At 42.3% G+C, this 20,473-nt stretch overlaps 1 protein-coding gene across 2 annotated transcripts in view; it reads left to right on the top strand.

Annotated features, from left to right (window-relative positions):
* LOC129133612 (ras GTPase-activating protein 1-like) overlaps positions 1–20,473 on the top strand; it is a 128,601-nt gene that overhangs the window by 88,205 nt on the left and 19,923 nt on the right. For both annotated transcript variants that reach the window (XM_054653253.2, XM_054653252.2), the window contains 6 exons: positions 738–910; positions 1,065–1,224; positions 1,400–1,542; positions 2,279–2,394; positions 10,543–10,629; positions 16,351–16,418. In XM_054653253.2, coding sequence (XP_054509228.1) covers positions 738–910; positions 1,065–1,224; positions 1,400–1,542; positions 2,279–2,394; positions 10,543–10,629; positions 16,351–16,418 — 747 coding nt within the window. The remainder of the gene's footprint in view (positions 1–737; positions 911–1,064; positions 1,225–1,399; positions 1,543–2,278; positions 2,395–10,542; positions 10,630–16,350; positions 16,419–20,473) is intronic.

Raw genomic sequence — 20,473 nt, 5'->3', positions numbered from 1 at the left:
TTTGGAATGGTCCGTGGTCTGACTACTGCAGCTTACTAGTCAGCTGTCAGATCAGACTTTCAGTTATGGTTGATTAGGCTGGTGCAGGTCATTACTTAGTAATTTTAAGGTACCAACACCACCAAAAAAAGTGAATTAATGTTTTTGTCATATGTAGTTGACTTGTCATTATTTGGGCAGTAACCTGTCTGGGAAGGACTTCTTATATGTTTTGCATAAAATGTTACAGCCTTAAACTTGGGGGTTTCAAAGTATTGAAGAAATAAATCTGACAACATTTGGGAAATATGTACTAAAGCTAAAAGTAAAGACTAAAAATGGTAACAAAGAGGTTCAAGAGCAGACCTGATAGAGGTATGAGCCCAGGGCTTCAAAAGAGGACAGTGAATTCTAATCATTTTACCTGTTTTAATTTTCTTATTGCTGCCAAGGTTTGATAGGTGGCTGAGGGAGCAGAGGGGCTTTTTCCCCTGTTTGGGCATTAAAAAGAAAACTTTTTTCAAATCTCTGGGAATACATTATTTACAGCATGCTTTATATTTCAACTTCAGTTTTCAGGAGTCCCTTAAACCATCTAAGAGATAATCTGTCCATATATTTGATGACACAAATTTTGATCATTTTTATTAATACTCTTTTGCTGAAGCAAGGTTATGTGCTGAAAAAAAAAAAAAATTATTCAGTGCTAGCACTGTTTTGCTGGAGATAACCTATTTAACAATGCTTTTTTCTTAAAGTGTTTATGCGTTGCCAATTAAGCCGATTACAGAAAGGACATGCAACAGATGAGTGGTTTCAACTCAGTTCCCATATACCACTGAAAGGTATTGAGCCAGGATCTTTGCGTGTTCGAGCACGATATTCTATGGAGAAGATCATGCCAGAAGAGGAGTACAGTGAGTTTAAAGAGGTATTAAGTTTTTTTTCCTCATTTTTTCTGTCAAAATCAGTTTCTCTGTTGTTTGAGAGAAATTTCAGTAACACTTACAGATGTTGCTAAGTTGTATTTGTGGCAACTGTTATTTTAGCACAAATTTCTCAACATTGTTTTGGTTTTCTTTCAGCTCATACTCCAGAAGGAGATGCATGTAGTCTATGCCTTATCACATGTTTGTGGCCAGGATAGAACACTGTTGGCTGGCATTTTATTGAAGATATTTCTTCATGAAAAGCTTGAGTCACTATTGTTACGAACACTAAATGACAGGGAAATAAGCATGGAAGGTACTGTACTAATTACACTAACATTAGCTGAAACTCTGGGGAGGGAATGACTCCCATGTCTTCATTTCTGTCTCCTCTCTTTATTGCATCACATATCAAACTGTGAACACAGCTTATTTTTCCCCTCTGCTTTTTGTTGCCTCATTTTCCCAACTTTACACTTTATTTTTTTCAGATGAAGCTACTACTTTGTTTCGTGCCACCACTTTAGCAAGTACACTTATGGAGCAATATATGAAAGCCACAGCAACACGTTTTGTTCATCATGCACTGAAAGACAGTATATTAAAGATAATGGAGAGCAAGCAGTCCTGTGAGGTGATAACTTGAACTATGTTTTTTAAATTTTGATTTGTTGAAATGATGATCTACTGGTTATTTGCTTCAGAAGCATTTATTAATTCTTCAGAAATAATTTCAGTACTGGAACTGAATTGATTATGATTTTTTTTTTCTAAATGTGAGCTTGGACAATGTTCATAGCATCACTTTTAAATAAACTTTTAAACTCAAGTTTCTTTAAATTATGTATTTATTCTTTAGCATTTGTATGTTCTGTTGTAGCAGTTACTGAATGGCCTACCTTAAATAACTTGTTTTAAGCTCCAGATATGCTAGAAGTCAATGCCTGAACTAAGTTTAATTTTTAAACTCCCCTTACATTAACTGCTTGTGTTAGACCCTACCTTTATTTCTAAAACAACTCTCCTAACTTCTGTTTCACTTGAACTTTATTATGGAAAGGGGAGGGCTGTGTCCTCAGAATACTGGATTAAAAGATGAAAATATACATAGTTAGAAAAAGGTGGGTACTTGTGGATAGTGTTAAATGTGCTGTTTAAAGCATAGTGCACTTGAACTTAAAAACTTTGCTTTTTCACGTTAGTTTTCTAGCTAGCTCTTGAAACAGATTTGTAAGTTCTGTATAAGATTTGTACAGGAATAGAATATTTAATTTATTTTGAAATAGTATTCAGTGTGTAATATTATCAAATTATATATGTAGTTCTATTCAAGAGACAAAACTTATGCCTTTTTTCCCTTTTGGTTTTAGTTAAATCCTTCGAAGTTAGAAAAAAATGAAGATGTAAACACTAATTTGGCACATCTACTCAGTATACTTTCGGAATTGGTGGAGAAAATATTCATGGCTGCAGAGATACTGCCTCCGTAAGTTTGCACTCTTCTGTTCAAATTTGTACTTGCAAATTCCTGTCCGTTGTTTACATTGCACCATAAAAATGGTGGTTTATTGGTTTATCTTATACTAATTAGTACTAAGACTAAATTCTTTAGGGCTGTGTTGTGGGTTAGGTTTTTCAGGGAATTTCTTCCCATCTGTCATCTGAAAAAGACCCTGGGAGAAGAAGGGGGTGGCACCTAGACGATGAATAGAAGGTGATTGAGTTAACAAAAGAGTGGATGATGACCCTGGCTGAAGCTGATTCATCAATTGAAGAGCCAAGGAGTAAGCAGTAATACTCAATCACTCTTGAATAGTTCCATATGGCCTGCAAAGGTCTGGCGGAGAGTGGAGACTAACAGTGGACTATCATGGCCTGAATGAAATCATGCCATGGTTTAGTGCTGCCATACTGGACATGAAGGAACTCCAGTATGAGCTGGAGTTGAAGTGGCTGGTCTGTGAATAAGTGTATGCTAGAACAGGTATGCGTCCAAAGGGACTGCAGCCCATGGAGAATCCGTGCTGGAGCAGGGGCAAGGCATGGAGTTCATTGTGATGTAAAACTCTATAGCCTGGTCCAAAAGGACCAGGGGTGGAGATTGTAATGGATATGTGATTAAACTGTTGTAACTTGTGATATGATTTGCATGCTAGAAGTAGTACTATAAAAGGGACCACCTGAACTAGTGGTGGATGAGCTTTGCAAAAAGCAGTGCAAGTGCAGCAGTGACACAATCTGAGCTGCTTTTGGTGCCAAATGACTCCACACAATGCACTACTTCTCCTGTTCCAAGTGACCACCTTAACAGAGCCCAAGTTACAGACTAAGTGAACTGAATAGACATTTTATGGACACTTTGGGGGGAGGGGGGGCTATAGACTAAGGGAATGATATCTGTATGCATACTAAAGGATGGGAAGGAGGGATGGTGGTTAATGAGGATGTACTGGATAGTGTACAACCCAAGCATATTGTGCAAATGGTATGGAAAAAGAGATTGTTATAAATGATCAACCAGAAAGCCAAATTAATAAATGTAAAAGATTTTATTCTCGTGACCAAAATATGGTCCTCAAAAACCACAGTCAAAGAGACAGCATCGAGCCTGGGATTGGCGCTGAGTGAACCTATATCCAACCTCTATCGAATCGGATCCCCCTCTGTTCATGAATGCCGTCTCCAGTGGGGCTGTTTTATACAGTTTTTTATGCCTGAGGCAGAGGTGCCCCGATTTCTTTTGTAACCCCGCATATGGATGAAGGTTTCTTTCACTGTGCAGGGCTGGACAATTGCTGTTTCCTGAGTAGTGGCAGGCTGATCAGGGGAAGTCCTGTATTCAGATGCATGTTTCTTGGCGACTTTGGTTATCTTGATTGATGATATCTATCAAGTGATGATCGTCCTTGGGTGTTTCCTGATGGTTCCAGAGGAAGCCCATCTCCACGCCGGCCACGTTCTTTTATTAGTAAACGAGGCATTGTTCTCCTGCTGCCACCAGGAGTTTCGTAATTCCAATGTAGTAATCTGTCTCCAGGTTGCTCATGGTCAGAGGCTCATTGGATGTTAAATTCTTTTTATCATTTTTATTTTATACATTTTCCCCTTAAGCATGAATTACTTTACATTATATATGATGGAGATTATTTTCTTCATAGCAGCCTGAATGGTGTTCTCTTTTTGATTTGTGACTAAAACAGTGTTGATAACAAACTCATGTTTTGGCTGAACAGTGCTCGAACAGTGTTGAGGGTTGTATTTTCTCTCCCCATTCTGCCCTATCCCCCAGTAAGTAGGCTGGACATGGGTAAGAAGTTGGGAGGAAAAACAGCTGGGATGGCTGACCCCAACTGACTAAATGGATATTCCATATGATATGACGTTCTGCTTTGCAATAAAACTGCAGAGAAAGAAGGATGAAGGAGACACATTTTGGAATTACTGCATTTGTCTTCCCAAGTAACCATTATGTATGATGGAGCCCTGCTTTACTGCAGATGGCTGAACACCTGACTGCCAATGGGAAGTAGTGAATGAATTTATTTTGCTTTCCTTGCATGCACAGCTTTTACTTTACCTATTAAACTGTCTTTATGTCAGCTCATGAGTTTTTCTCGCTTTTGCCCTTCTGTACATTTGAAAATGGAACAGAGTTGGGTGGAACTGTTAATCTGCTTGAGGATAGGAAGGCTATGCAGAGGGATCTGGACAGGCTGGATAGATGGGCTGAGGCAAATTGTATGAAGTTCAATAAGGCAAAGTGCCAGGTCCTGCACTTGGGTCGCAACAACCCCAGGCAGTGCAACAGGCTTGGAGTAGCTGGAAAGCTGCCCAGTGGAAAAGGACTTGGGAGTGCTTGTTTACAGCCAGCTTAAAATGAGCCAGCGTGTGCCCAGGTGGCCAAGAATGCCAATGGCAGCCTGGCTTGTAGCAGAAATAGTGTGGCCAGCAGGACTGTGGGATCTCAGCACATCGTTCCCGATGTCCAGAGATGCCAGGAGAACCCTTGGGGGTCTCGAAAACCCTGGAATGTTGCCAAGAGTGTTTGGTGGCTTGATTTTGATCCATCCACAGAAGTAACAAGAGTCTGAGGACAAGAGAATCACTTTAGAGTAAAAGGTGTAAAAGAGACACATTTAGAGGGTGAGATATAGACTTTAAGGTTTTTGGTACAGGGGGGTTATGGAGACAAGATGGAGGGATCAGGGCGTGTCTTGTCCTTCTTCTTTCTTCTTCTTGTCCTCCATCTCCTGTGATGATGTTGGCGCTTAGAGATTGGTTTATGGTGAAGGTGCACTTGCTAACATGGGCGAAAAGCATTGGGAAATAAAGGTAAATATTGTATACGTAGGTTTTAGTATAAAAAGACATGACCGCCCTGTGGGTGGTCAGAGAGTGCCTGTGACTGCTTGCAGATCAGACCTCTGTTGGGCAGACAGAAAATTTTGTAGATAAGAAATAATAAACAACCTGAAGACCGAAAAACCGAAGAGTCCAGACTCGTCCTTTGCATCGCGTGCCACCCAAGAACCACTCTACCCGTGTCGGGGCAGAGACAGACAGCCGGACCCGACACAGGACCAGGGAAGTGATTGTTCCTCTGTACTTGATACTGGTGAGGCCATACCTTGAATCCTGGGGTCAGTTTTTGGTCCCTCACTACAAAAAAGACATTGAGGTGCAGGAGCATGTCCAGAGAAAGGTAACAGAGCTGAGGAAGATGCTGGAGAATAAGTCCTATGAGGAGTGGCTGAGGGAGCTCAGGCTGTTTAGCCTGGAGAAAAGGAGGCTCCGTAGACCTTATAATTCTCTGTAACTACCTGAAAGGAGGTTGTGGCAAGGTGGGCATTGGTCTCTTCTCAAAAAGCAAGTGATGAGAGGAAATGACCTCAAGTTGTGGTAGTGGAGGTTTAGATTGGATATTAGGAAAAATTTCTTCCCCAAATGGGTCGTAAAGCATTGGAACAGGCTGCCCAGGGAAGTGGTGGAGTCACCATCACTAGAGGTATTTAAAGGCATATAGATGTGTCACTTAAGGATGTGGTTTAATGGTGGACTTGATCTTAGAGCTCTTTTCAAACCTAAATGATTCTGTGTGAGAGAAACGACTGCTCACTTTTTAAAATTTTAAAAGGTTTGCTAAACCTTAACAAAAATTACAACAAAAGGACTAAACAAGGAAAAATTTCAGTGCTGGGAGCATCCCCTATTGAATATTTACCAATATAGCCGGACGGGACGTGCCTAAGCTTGTCTGGCCCTTGCTGTGAAACCAAATAGTGGCAGCTGTGGTGTTTCACCCCAGAGACACTTTTGGCTAGCTGGATGTTGCAGCTGGGCGCTTGGAGACAAGTCCAGGCATGCAGGAGCTCTGGTGATGGTGGGATGGAGCCTCCTTGAGAGAGAGGGCCCGCTCCTCAGGTTTACCTCTGGCAGAGAAGCTTTAAGGTGATGGTGAAGGAAAGGAGTCGGTTCTGATGGAGGGTTTCAATCCAGAGCTTTATTCTGGCCCACAGGCCTCTGAATCCAGCAACAGCTCCAACAGAACTCCCCGAACCACGTAGTTGCTGTTCCTTTTAACCCCAGGGAGAGGGGCAGGGAAGGGGTAGGAAGCCCACTAACCAGGTACATAGGAGGAGGTCTTAAGGGACAAAGGACACCTGCATGGCCCAATGCCCCCCCAGGGGTAGAGGGCATCCTTTGAATCTGCCAATCACTTGATGCCCTTCTGGAATTCCAGGATTGACAGACAGTGCTCGGCAGGGGTCAGGGAGGGGAAAGGAGAGGTGATTGACACACCTGGGGGGGAATTTTCCCGGGAGGGACCCGGGTTTCTGAGGTAAACCCTGAAATCACAATGCAACAATCCCCCCCCCATATGGTTGGTAACCACGTGGCTGATTCATCCACAAAATGGTTGCTCCACCTTTTATACCCTTGGTGTTGCAACAGGTAACCCTAGCCCCTCCCAAAGTCTGTCTGTTAACTCTTCGTCACTGTCCATTGGTGTAGACTGCTTTCTTGTAACTTGATTGGAGGTCAAGTGTTGCCATGCCATGCCTTTTAGTAACCAGCCTGCCCCTTCCCCCAAATGCCCTGACTACCAAGACCATCCCGGGATAACAATGCTGGGGGGGAACACTTTGCAGTAACGTAACTATACATCTATAAAATTTCTCTTGACATATATATAATGTTCACCCCTTAATTGTGAGAGCCAATCATCTCATTACTCATCTATAACATGTGATTTTGTTTTTTTCTCCCCTATCCTGCTGTTATAGATGGATAATGAGATGATTTGATCTCGCAATTAAGGGATAACTATTGTGTGAATATTAAGAAAAGCTTTAGTGATGTATAGTTGTTATTGGAGTTTAAATGTCCTCTGTTCTCCCCACAGTTCCCTTTTCCCCCCCACTGTATTGTTGCCATCAGACAGCCAGGGTTGTCTAGAACAGGTAAAAAGAAGGCATGGACATGTCCCTTACCTGGGGCAGTTGGGAATGGAAAAGCTTGTTGCTAAGGAGGTACAGCATGGCAACACCTGACCTCCAATCAAGTTACAAGAAAGCAGTTTCCACCAATAAATGGCAAAGAGCTGACTGACAGACTTTGGGAGGGGCCAGGGCTGGCTGATGCAACCCCCGGGGGTATAAAAGACTGAGCATCCATCTTGAAGACAAATCAGCCACGTGGTATCCACAAGGGCAGTTCCCAGCGCTGCGAATTTTTGCTTATATAGTCCTTTTTTTTGTGTTTTTGTCAAGGTTTAATAAACCTTCTTAAATTTTCAAAGTGAGCAGTTGTTTCTCACACTGCTGATGGGAAGTGAGCATGTGACTGGGTGGGGGCTTAGCTGCTGGTCATGGTCAACCCATCACAGAACAGCACAGAAAGTTTTGTGTCAGTGATAGCAAGGTTAGTGTTATGGGTTGATGCTGGCCAAATGTCAGCGCACCCATGAAAATCATTCACTAATTTTCCTCTGCTGTAGTTAAGCAGAGGAGGGGGAAAGAAAACTCATGGTGTGAGATAAGGATTAGGAGAAAACACTTTAAGGACAAAACAGGCTCAACATTTTAAAACATATAAAGAAAAAATTATTAACAGAATTAGAAGAGGGTAATGAGAACCAAAAATAAACCTTTAGAATACCTTACCCCCCACCCACCCCAGCCCTTCTTTCTTTCCCACCGACAGCACAGGGAGACAAAATATGGGAATTTAAGTTAGTTTGCAACTTCTTAAGATCTTTTTTCACTTTGCTAAGGAGAGGAGTCTCTTTTGCTATGCCATGGGGTCTTTCCTATGGGAAACAGTTTTCTGTGAACTTTTTAGAGGTGGTTTTAATTTTCACAGCTAACAGTCCGCCTGGAACCTGCTTGCAACATGAAGTCTCTCCCATGGCTTGCAGTCTTCCCACAACTGATTTTCATAGGCCATTTAGCTATGGGGTGCAGTTTTTAAGGCCAAGCTGTTCTAGACCATAAAAACAAGGGTCCTCTTTCTTAATCTCTGAAAGCAAGGGTTCTCTTTCTCTCTGTTTAAGCCTCTCACCAGATCACAGCTTTTCAGCATCCACACACTCCAGCACGAGTGCTTTTTACTCATGGGCCGCAGGTGAATGCTGCATCCCCCCCCATGCACTTAATGAATTACAAGGAAACAGTTTGTTCTATTATAGTCCTCATCATGGCTTGCAGAAGAATCTCAGCTCCGATGCTCGGAGCACGTCCTCCTCCCCCTCCTTCTTTTGCACCGATCTTAGTGTCCCCATATTTTTCTCCTCACATGTCCTCACTTTTTCCTTTTCTCTGACTCGGGAGAGAATTGGTATCTGTAGGTTCGTTTGTTCTCAAGTTCTATCAATTGAAACAGTTTTTATCGAGCTCTGCAGCGCTGAAAAGTTGATCTTGTCTAAGCTCCACAATCGGGGAATTGCTCGCCGTGCTTCTCTCTCTATTGGTCACATGGTCTTCGCCGGCACTGGGCAAGCCTCGCTGGCTGCCAGCTCCACTCCACGCCTTTTCTTCATGCGGGACACCGAAAAAAGAAAAGCTGCTGCCGCCGCTTTTGTCTTTCTGTCCGCAGCATGGCTGGTTAAAAGCGGCTAAGTAAATAAAGTCCATTGTGAGCCATTCCGAGAAAGCCGCAGCCGCACGGCGCTGCCCCGGCCCCATGGTTGCTCGCGGCGCTGGGATGGCCCCTAGCAGCATGGCCCGGTGGCCCCCGCTGGAAAGGGAACCCTAGCTGGCCCCACCAGGAAGGGGGCCCGGCCTACCCCCCCCCCACCTCTCTGCAGAGAGCTAGAGCACTTCCGCGTTTTTTTTCGTACTTAAATATGTCATCAGAGAGGCGTTTCCAGCTTTTCTAATTGGCTTAGTAGTGTGCCAATTCTCAGAGCTAGCCAGCAATTGGTTTTGCCAGGCACGGAGGAAGCTGCTAGCAGCTCCTCACAGAGAATCACTTCCGTGGCTGACTTTTTCCCTCTTCATCAATAATCAATTAATATAAAACCAGCACACTTAGTATTAAAAGCTTCATCCTGTTAAGTATATGGTGCATCTCAACATTTTCTGAAATACAACAGAGGGCTCCTATTTTTTTAATAGGAGAAGACTATTACATAACTATTTTTAAACACCTGACCTCTAGTTATAGATGCACAAATTATTATTCATTCAGTTTAAAAGTGGAAAAAAATCAAGGAAAAAAGCCAGCAAACCAAACTTCAAAAAAAAAAATTGAAATGCTACCTAGGTGTGAAAAACGCCAATCACTTGTTTTTAAAATTTTAAAAGTTTAATAGTAATAAAATGGTTATAAAAATAGTAATACAATTGGAGCAATAATAATTTGGACAATTTGAATTAGGACAATATGAGACAACAAATACAAAGAGTTACAGATGTCCCGGGTACCTTTTTCAGGGCAGCACGAGCCCGAAAAAGGACCCCTGTTAACAAAGGATTAACCCTTAAAAGCAATAGCCTGTTGCATATTCATACACTTCATACATGATGCATAAATTCCATTCAAATACAGGATTCTGTCTGGTCATCATCAACTTCTTCCTTCTAATCCTAACAGTGCCTTTGAGGCGGGAAGAAGTTCGTTTCTTCTGATAAGAGGGCAATAAATTATTTTTCTCTGAAAGATTTAGGTGTCCTGTGGCTGCTATCTCGCTGTGAGTCCTTTCTTTTAAAAAAAGTATCCTACATAGCATCGTTTCTATTTTAACAATTTTTGTAACCTAAAACTATATTTAACACAGTACTTAAGAGAATTAATACAGCATTACTTTCTAACACAACACATATAATATTCATTTTAATATTTGTGAAAAGCCAATCACAAAATACATGCATTTTTCACACTAGGGAAATAGGAAAAAAGTATTATAAAACATATAATGCATACATGATTTATCAGAATTTTACCTTCACAAATAGAGTAGTGCATTAGTCAAGGACTTTCTTTGCCATTTGTAAATGGACTGTTATAGCAGATTTTTAATTAATTTACAGCTTATGTCTGAATTGGAGGAGATTGGACTAGATGCTTTCTGACCAGCTATTTTTACTCATTAAAATTTTTAAATTAAATTATTCATCAGTTATTATTTTTACAGGACATTGAGATATATTTATGGATGCTTGCAGAAGTCTGTTCAAAACAAGTGGCCAGCTAATACGACAATGAGAACAAGAGTTGTTAGGTAAGTTACTTGTCATTTTATGCTGAAAATAATATTTTTTCGTCTTATTACTGTCATGCTTCAGTGTGCTTATCAATTTTTTCTTTTAGCGATAAAAGTTTTTAGTATTTATATAGATTACAAGAATATTTAAAATTATTGTGGTACTGGGGTATAATAAAGCCTCTATTCTGGCCTTATTATCAAGCAGTGCAAGATAGCCTGGGAGCCCAGTCCTCAGGGAGACAGGGTGCCCGAAAGCTAGGCTAGCTCCGGGCCGATGCCATGGGCTAACCCCCTTAGCAAGCTTGGTGATTATCAGCTCTCAGTGTTTGCAAGCTCTCTTAAGATATCAGCTCTTAGCTTGCTAGGTAGGTTGCCCTTGGCTGAGGCTGCAGCAGACAGCAAGAGAGGAGAAGGAGGTCCTGGCGGTTCCACAGCGATGTTTATTGGGGGAGTCTGTGAAGGGTCCCAGCAACAGCTCTTCTTCTGTCGAATGGGCTAAAGTATGCCCCTTTTATAGGGTTAAGGGGAATCCAAACTTGACCAATAGTAAGGTTTAGGTATAGTGGCCTATAGGGTTACAGAGATAAGCTTTGGGGAGGGGGTCAGAGAGACAGGAACTTGTGTTGCTGTCTCAGCAGTTCCTACTATTCAATTCTCCATGGGGCCTTACCTAGGTCCATGGGGTTTACTACACTGGGGCATGATATCTCAAGGATCTGCTAGATTCTTAGTCATGTTGTTGGAGAATTTCTAACAGTCTAGTATAGAGGTCAGTGTAGCTATACTTAATAGATTTGACTTTTAATTTACTTGTATTTTGTTAATTTATTTAATCTAAGATCTTGGGAAAGAGAAGTTGTCTCAAAGTGATAGTTAACCTTTTATATCCTCTAATGATTATGTTCCTGTCACGCTATCTGGGAAGACTGTACCTTATCCAGGGACTCTTATGTAGTGTGTGTTAATTACTGGAAAAATCTTACACATGCTAAATGTCCTTTAAAGTGCAGACATAACATGTTAAGGAAACTAATACCTTCTCAGTAAGGTGATTGGACTGTCATTAGATTTCACTGAGGTACTTTCTGCACTGGAATATATAGTTTTCTGCATCAATGAAGGCTTCCTGTGCTGATCACTTGGAATCAGCATTCATTTTGGAAAATACATACTTTTATGCTGTCCCAGTTTTATTTCACTGCTCCAGCCCAATCATGTTAAAACATTCCAGAGTCTCTTTAAAAATGTTGCAAGCTACTGAACCTGACTCCTTTGAACTGGTACCGAGTACAAAAACTCCAGTCTGCATTCATAAATCAATTGAATAAATTGTTCTTTCTTTCACACTACCAGTTGCTAGTGCAGGTAAAAAAAAAAAACCTTTTGACAAAAATGAGGTCTTGACACTTGTTCTAAACCTTACTGGAGATTTAAAGATTTCAAAGCCACATCTTTTCATCTTTTCTACATTTGCATTACCTTTTTTTTTTTTTTTTGCAAGCCTAGCTTTCTAATAGACCCAATATCTGGCACTGATCTGGTTTACTGAGGTTAATCTCCCATTGAACAGTGTCTTCCAGATGATTTGTCATTGGCTCTTGTTTATCACTGTGGCTGGAGACAGAAATGAAGATATGGGAACCCTTCCTTCCCCAGAGTTTCAGTTAATGTTAGTGTACTTAGTACAGTACCTTCCATGCTTGTTTTCCTGTCATTTAGTGTTCATAACAATAGTGACTCAAGATTTTAATGAAGAAAAATCTTCAGTAAAATGCCTGCCAACAGTGTTCTGCAGGAGTTTTGCCTTCAAATTGAGGCTGCTCTCATCAAAAGTGTTTGGGCTAGTCTATTGCAAGCGTATAGAACTTAGAAGCAAATACCATGTCTCTTCCTGTTTCTTCCCATCTCCAGAGAGCACCATGTGGCTTTCCTTAAGTGATACAGCTTACACTGAGAATTTTTCTGGGATCTCTGCTGGATACTATAAATATTGGGTCCCTTTCTCTCTTCATAAATGGATACTTGTGACTTGTCTCTAGAGTAGATTTTTGTGGGGGTTTTTGCAGCCTCCAGTGAAGAATATTATCTTTTACTGCACTGGTTTTGGTCCAGGAATAATTACATATTCAAAGACAGGTGGATAGTTTTTAAGTGCTTGAGTAGCTTGTCTTCTGTAAAACTCAGAAAGTGCTGCCATTTCTGTTTTTTTGTAAAAGACCATACATAGGTATTGACTTATTCCTAATATAGGTATTGACTTATTCCTAATTTAGTCAGCTTGACTAGTGTACGAAGCAGCAAATTTTCTGTCTGCAAGGTCCATCTTGGGTTCATACCCCAATTGTCCTCAGGCCATCTGTCATTGTTTGAAGCTGGCCCAATGCCAGGTACCCACAAGAGTCACTCGTTCACCCTCCCCTTCCACAGCTGGGCAGAGGAGAGAAAAAAAAATGCAAAAGGGTTCATGAGTGAGATAAGGACTGGGAGAAAACATTGCAAGGGCAGAACAGGCTCAACTTAAGGTTGCAAAGTGAATTTATTACTAACAGAATCAGAGGAGGATAATGAGAAGTAAAATAAGCCCTTAAAACACGTTTTCCCCCAGACCCTCCCTCCTTCCCACCAACAGCACAGGGAGACAGGGCATGCGGGTTTTGGTCAGTTCACCACCGAGATTTTCTTCCGCTGCTCTGGGAGAGGAGTCCTTCCCCTGTGAGGCCATGGGGTCCCTCCCATGGGAGACAGTTCTCTGTGAACTTCTCTGGCATGGGTCCACTCTCACAACCAGCAGTCCTACTGCACCTGCTGCAATATGAATTCCCCCCACGGGCAAACAGTCCTCCCAAAACTGCTGCAACATGGGTCTCTCTTTGCACAGGGTGCAGTCCTCCAAGGACAGGCTGCTCCAGCCTGGAAGCAAGGGTCCCCCTCTCTCCACTGGGTCTTCCACTGGAGCACAGCCTCCTCCAGGCATTCACCTGCTCTGGCATGGGCACCTCCCCCACAGGCTGCGGGTAGATCTCTGCATCCCCCGTGGATCCCCATGGGCTGCAGGGGGACAACCTGCTTCACCATGGTCTTCACCATGGCCTGCAGAGGAATCTCAGCTCTAGCACCTGGAGCACCTCCTACCCCTCCTTCGTCACTGACCTTGGTGTCGCCATGTTGTTTTCCTTCACCTGTTCTTACCTCCTCCTCCTCTTCTCTGACTTGAAGAAAAACTGTGTGTACTCTGTTTTGATTTTCTTCTTAAATATGTCATCACAGAGGCATTACCAACCTATCTAATTGTCCCAGTTTTGTCCAGCAGCATGTCCATCTTTAGAGCCATCAGGGACTGGCTCTGCTGGACATGGTGGAAGCTTCCAGCAGCTTCTCACAGGACCCATCTCTCTGTGGCCCCCTCACTATCAAAAACCAGGCTGTGCAAAACCAATACACCATCTATAGGAGAAATTGATGTTCATGCCATGACTTCAAAATTATTTACTTCCTCATAGCTTTAAATTCATCTCATAGAAAATATTTTTGTTTCACACTGGGCCAGGAGTGTTTTGTCAACCCACAATACATGGTTCTTGGACAAACAGGAGACTTCTATAACAGTATATATTGGAATTCAAGTGTGTTGGACACGTGAAAGGTGTGTTAACCTCACTGCTACGTGTCACTTTCAATTAATAATGAACAATGCCATCACTGTATACTTATAAGCAAGGTAATGCAAGGTCAACTTCCACTCTTTTGTAAGAGGTCAAATTTTGGTATTGCTGTAGTGAAAAGCAGGCGGCTGGTAGTGTCCATGCACTCTGAACAAAATGAGAGGTGAGTTAGATTGCTTTAGTTGGTCCATATGTTGCTTCATTTTATAGCACTCTTCCAGAATTATGGTTAACCTGAAATGGATATTTTATTTTATTTTATTTTATTTTATTTTATTTTATTTTATTTTAATTTTGCTTAAACTGTCAACAGAAAGTTAGATTTTTCTCATGCTAAACTGAAGGACAATTGTTGTGGTTTGGCACTGGCCAGACACCAGGCACCCATGAAAGCTGCTCACTCACCCTCCCCTGCAACTGGACAGAGGAGGGAAAATATTGTGAGGGGTTCATGAGTTGAGATAAGGACCATGAGAAAACACTCATCAATTACCATCAAGGGCAAAACAGGCTCAACTTAGAAATATAAAGTGAATTTATTACTAACAAAATCAGAGCAGGATAATGAGAAGTAAAATAAGCCCTTCAAAACATCTTTCCTTCCCCTCCAATCCCTCCCTCCTTCCCACTGACTGCACAGGGAGGCAGGGAGTGGGGTTTTGGACAGTTTATCACCTGTGCTTTCTCTCACTGCTCAGGGAGAGGAGTCATTCCCCTGCTGCGCCGTGGGGTCCCTTCCACAGTAGACAGTTCTCCACAAACTTCTCCAACGTGGCTCCATCTCAATAGTAACAGTCCTCCCAAAACTACTGCAACATGAGTACATCCCACGGACAGCAGTATGCCTCAAACTGCTGCAGTGTGAGTCACTCTTTGACAGGGTGCAGTCCTTCAACGACAGGCTGCTCCAGCCTGGGAGTAGGGCCCCTCTCTCCACGGATCTCCCACTGGATCACAGCCTCCTCGAGGCATCCACCCGCTCCGGTGTGGGCTCCTCCCCCATGGGCTACAGGTGGATCTCTGCATCCCCCATGGATCCCCATGGGCTGCAGGGGGACAGCCTGCTTCACTGTGGTCCTCACCACAGCCTGCAGAGGAATTTTGGCTCCAGTGCCTGGAGCACCTCCTCCCCCTCCTTCTTCAATGACCTTGGTGTCTGCAGAGTTGTTCTTCTCACATGTTTTCACCTCCTCCTCTTCTCAGCTAGAATTAAAACTGCACCACAAAGTTTGTTTAGATTTCTTCTTAAATATGTCATCACAGTGGCATTACCACCACCTCTGATTGGCCCAGCCTTGGCCAGCAGCATGTCTGTCTTTGGAGCTATCAGGGACTGGCTCTGCCCGACATGGTAGAAGCTTCAAGCAGCTTCTCACAGAAGCCACCTCTGTGGTGCCCCTGCTACCAAGAACCAGACTGTGCAAAACCAACACAACAATTTAGGTTTCTGTTTAATAAGTTCCTAGTTCTGTGGTCAAACTGAGTATTTTTCCCTAGCTTTCTAGATTGTCTGAGTGGCAGCAGTTACTTCTGTGAAGAAAGTAGCTGATCCAGTATTATTCTTCTAGGATACTGTCATACTATTATTAGGAGATGGATTGGTTCAAGCTGAACTAAGGCCACGTTGCTGCCAAAAGAGAGGTTCCATTGTTACTGTGCACTCTTGCTCTCCTTATGTTTGCTTGGGGAAATGAGTGGCTGTAGGATGAATTACTTGTGGTAGTAGACAGTGTAACACTTGTAGGAGGCAGGAGATGAAGTGCTCCTCCTTTTTAAAGGCAATGTGGTCTTAGACTGCAGATTTCAGTATGGCTTTACAGTTAAGCTTTTCCCAGGTAGTTTCGGAAGTTCACCTTTATTGAGAAATCAATATGTCTGGTTTTATTTTGTTTTTTGTCATAGTTGAAATCATAACAAGACATTTTTAATTAATAAACTTGGAGCACAGGCTGGTTGTCATCTCACAAAGATTTCCACACTGACTTAAATGCCTAAAGACTACATAATTTTACATTAATTTTATAATAGATTTAATATTGAACAAAATAAAAATTCTCTTTTTTTCCCATTTCAGTGGCTTTGTTTTTCTTCGACTGATTTGTCCTGCTATCCTGAACCCAAGGATGTTTAATATCATCTCAGGTGACTATGCTTCAGACTGAATTCATACTTTATGTAATAATAGGCATAAACTTGCTTTAGTGCCTAATTTAGCAAAATATTAAGTAATTTGAACACTGCGAAATCATGTTAATCATATCAATGAATTTACTTACTCCCTAAGGCAACCAGCATAGAGTTCTCTCGCTTAAAGATTAGACGTTTATTCCCAATGTCTTGTTTTAAAGTAAAAAAAAAAAAAAAAAACCCAAAAAAACAATAAAAACAAAGAGAAAGTGAATGTTAAAGTGTTTCATAAAGAAAACTGTTTTGGGTTAACCCTATTTGGCAGATAAAGCATCACAGTCACTTGCTCACTTTCCTCTTCACCCTCAGTAGGATGGGAGAAGAGGAAAGAAAGAATAAAAAAAAGAAAATTTGGGGGTCAAGCTAAAACAAACAAAAATATAAAAATGTTTAATAAGTAAAGGATAAATTTAATAGAACTAAACAAGTGATGCAAAGGCAATCATACTACCTCCCATGTGTAGACTGATGCCCAGCCAATTCCTGAATAAAAGATGGCTGACACCCATAAAACCTCCCTCTTTTCCCTTGTATTGCTGAGCATGGCTTTAAATGTTATGGAATATCTCTCTGGTTAGTTTGGGTCATCTGCCCTGTTCTGTCTAATCCCAGCCTATTGTTCACCCTCAGTCTATTCATTGCGGGGGGGCAGAGTGAAAAACAGAGGCAGCCTTGATGCTGTATGAACATCATTTGGCAAAAGCTATAATATTAGTCTGCTATCAGTACTATTTTGGTCAAAAATCTAAAACTGCTCCATATGAGCTGCCCTTGAAGAAAATCAACTCTGTCTTAGCCAGGCCCATTACAAAAGCATTATCCTGGGTTTTGATGCTCCTTTTGTAGAGTGCATCTCTATCAGTAGATAAAGCAGTGACCGGGACTATTCCCGTTTGCTAGAACAGGATTGCAAAATTGCAGTACTGATCTGCAGTACAGTTCTGGCTGATAACAGATAGCATTCTCCTAAACGGTTCTTAGATGTGCTTTGGATGTTGACATGCATCAGGGATTGTATCTAAAAGTTGGCATGGGGCTTTGTTGTGAATGGTGTGGGCATAGATTATTCCACTGCAGTTGGCTTAAGTACCTAGAATTGTTTCTGAGCATTTTAACTTATGGATGTAGTTGAGGTCTTAGAGATGCAACAGCTAGTATGTGTGTTACTGTTGTACCAGACATAAGGCTGTGTTGATGGAATTCCATGTTTTAAGTTTTGCTGTATTCCTTTGTGGTGGGTAGACCTTGGCTGGATGCCAGGCACCCACCAAAGCCTCTCTATCACTCCCCCTTATAAGCTGGACAGGGGAGAGAAAATATAACTAAAGGCTGATGAGTTGAGACAAGGATAGGGAGATCATTCAGCAATTACTGTCATGGGCAAAACAGACTCAGCTTAGGGAAATTGAATTAATATATTACAAATCAAATCAGAGTAGGGTAATGAGAAATAAAAGCAAATCTTAAAACACCTTCCCTCTACCCCTTCCTTCTTCCCAGGCTCAACTTCACTCCTGTGCTGGTTTTGGCTGGGGTAGAGTTTGTTTTCTTCCCAGTGGCTGATATGGGGCTGTGTTTTGGATTTGTATTGAACACAGTGTTGATAATACAGATATTTTTGCTGTTGCTGAGCAGTGCTTACACACAGCCAAGGCCTTTTCTGCTTTTCATACTGCCACACTGGTGAGGAAGTTGGGGGTGCATGGGAGGTTGGGAGGAGACACAGTTGGGACAGGTGACCTAAACTGACCAAAGGGATATTTTAGACCATATGACATCATGCTCAGTATATAAAGCTGAGGGAAGAAGGAAGAAGGGAGGGGATGTTTGGAGTGATGGCATTTGTGTTTCCAAGTAACCGTTGCACATGATGGAGCCCTGCTCTCTGGAGATGGCTGAGCACCTGCCTGCCCATGGGAAGGGATGAATGAATTCCTTGTTTTGCTTTGCTTGTATGCATGGCTTTGGCTTTCCCTATTAAACTGTCTTTATTTCAACTCACAAGTTTTCAAACTTTTTAACCTTCTGATTCTCTCCACAATCCCACTGGTGGGGCCAGTGAGCGAGGATGTGTGGGGCTTGGCTGCTGGCTGGGGTGAAACCACAACAACTCCCTATTTTCTCTTCCCCCTGCCTCCCAGTGGCACAGGGGGATGGAGGTTGTGGTCAGTCCATCACATTTTCTCTGCCATTCCTCAGGAGGACTCCTCACACTCTTCCCCTGTTCCAGCATGGAGACCCTCCCATGGGAGGTTATTATCTCCTATTAACTGTATCCAGGTACCCCTCAATAGCTCGTTTTGCTAAAACCAAAAGACCCAAAGCAGTACACCTTGAGGAAGGTCTCTGCCAATCCTCGAGAGCCCCAATGACTCCCCCCATGGAGTTGTTTTAATATGTGAAGGGTCAAAGCTCCTGGCATCCTCTGTTTACTGTCCATTGTAATGCTCCCCTTTTTCTTTTGCTCCACCACTTTTAATTATCTCCAACTCCTCGGATGGAAAAGACACCACCACCAACTCCCCCCTCCCCCCAGCAACAGCTGAGCCACCGGGAGCAAAGGGAGGATCCCAGAGACCTCTGGCAGAAGTGCTGCTTTCTGAACCTCTCCATTGGCCAGTTGATTACCTATTGCCTCTTCTGAGTACCCTGCCTAATATCCCCTAACATGTATTATTTCTACCTCTTGGTAAAATCACCACCTCCAACAGGCAAGTAATTGAGCTCTCATGAGCGAATGTTTTTCCCCTGCAAGTTAACAGACCTCTTTCCTCACAGTTTTCCAAACGCGTGTACCACCCCATATGCATATTTTGAATCTGTAAATATATTCACCACCTTTCCTTGATACAATTTTCAGGCTTTTATTAAGGCATACAATTGTGTGGTCTGTGCTGACCATGTGCATGGTAGCTTCCCTTCTTATTCCCCTCCTTTTACTATAGCATATCCAGTAATTTATTTTCCTCCTATTACTCTTGAAGATCCATCAATAAACTCCTTTCTCTCATTTGGCCAAGAGATATCCTGTAAATCTTCCCTAGCTTGGGTCTGGAGATCTGTTACCTGGATACAGTCACGAGTTTCCTTTAGGTCTCCTTCTGTACCAGTTAAACAGGAGACTGGGTTAAACCCTTCCCTGCTTCTAAATTCTAAATACTCCTGTTCCATTAAACAGGTTTCATACTGTAACAGACTAGTGCTGGTCATCCATTTAGAATTTGATGCCAGACTTTAACAATCTTGCCATCAGTTACCATCAAAGCCGTGGCTGCACAATTCTGCAGACAACAGAGCCACAGTTACCCTTAGAGCAAACAATGGGGCCATCCCCTCGCCGATGGGCCAAACATTTTAGCACTAGAATTCCTTTGGCACGGCCTTGTTTAACATCCACACACAGTTCCAATTCCTTTTATGAGTCTGGCTAAAGTTTTGCTGTCTTTCTGGCATCCATACCACAACACTGGGGCTATCTGGGTTTAAAAAGTCACAAAATAAAAAGTCCTTAATCCAGGTCCTGCAATACCCTATTAATCCTAAAAATTGTCACAGCTCCCCTTCAGTCCTGGGCAATAGCACCTCCAAGATTCCCTGAACCCTTTCTGGGCCAACACACCACAAGCCTTCAGTCAAAAGAGGCCTCAAACATTCAACCTTTCATTCCATCACCTATGCCCTCCCTTCAGACACTCCAAGATCCCATCCTCCAGCCACAAAATTAAGTAATTTCAGCGTGGCTTCCCCTACCACCTCCTCCCATTCTCCTCATAGGAGCAAGTCCTTCACATACCACAATAACCTAATTCCCAAGGATGGAGTAAATTCTTTTAATATCTTGCCCAAATAAGACCAGTGCTTCCATGTATCCCTGTGGAAGGATCATCCATGTCTTTATTATTTTCCCTTCTCCCTTTTGTTCCCACTCAAAGGCAAAATACTGTTTACTATGCTTTGTAAGTGGGCATCCCCAGAAAGTATCTTTTCAATCAAGTACTGAATAGTAGCAG

The sequence above is a fragment of the Agelaius phoeniceus genome, chromosome W (assembly GCF_051311805.1).
Source record: "Agelaius phoeniceus isolate bAgePho1 chromosome W, bAgePho1.hap1, whole genome shotgun sequence".
In the NCBI taxonomy this organism is placed as follows: Eukaryota; Metazoa; Chordata; class Aves; order Passeriformes; family Icteridae; genus Agelaius; species Agelaius phoeniceus.
This window is presented reverse-complemented; position numbering and strand designations above follow the sequence as displayed.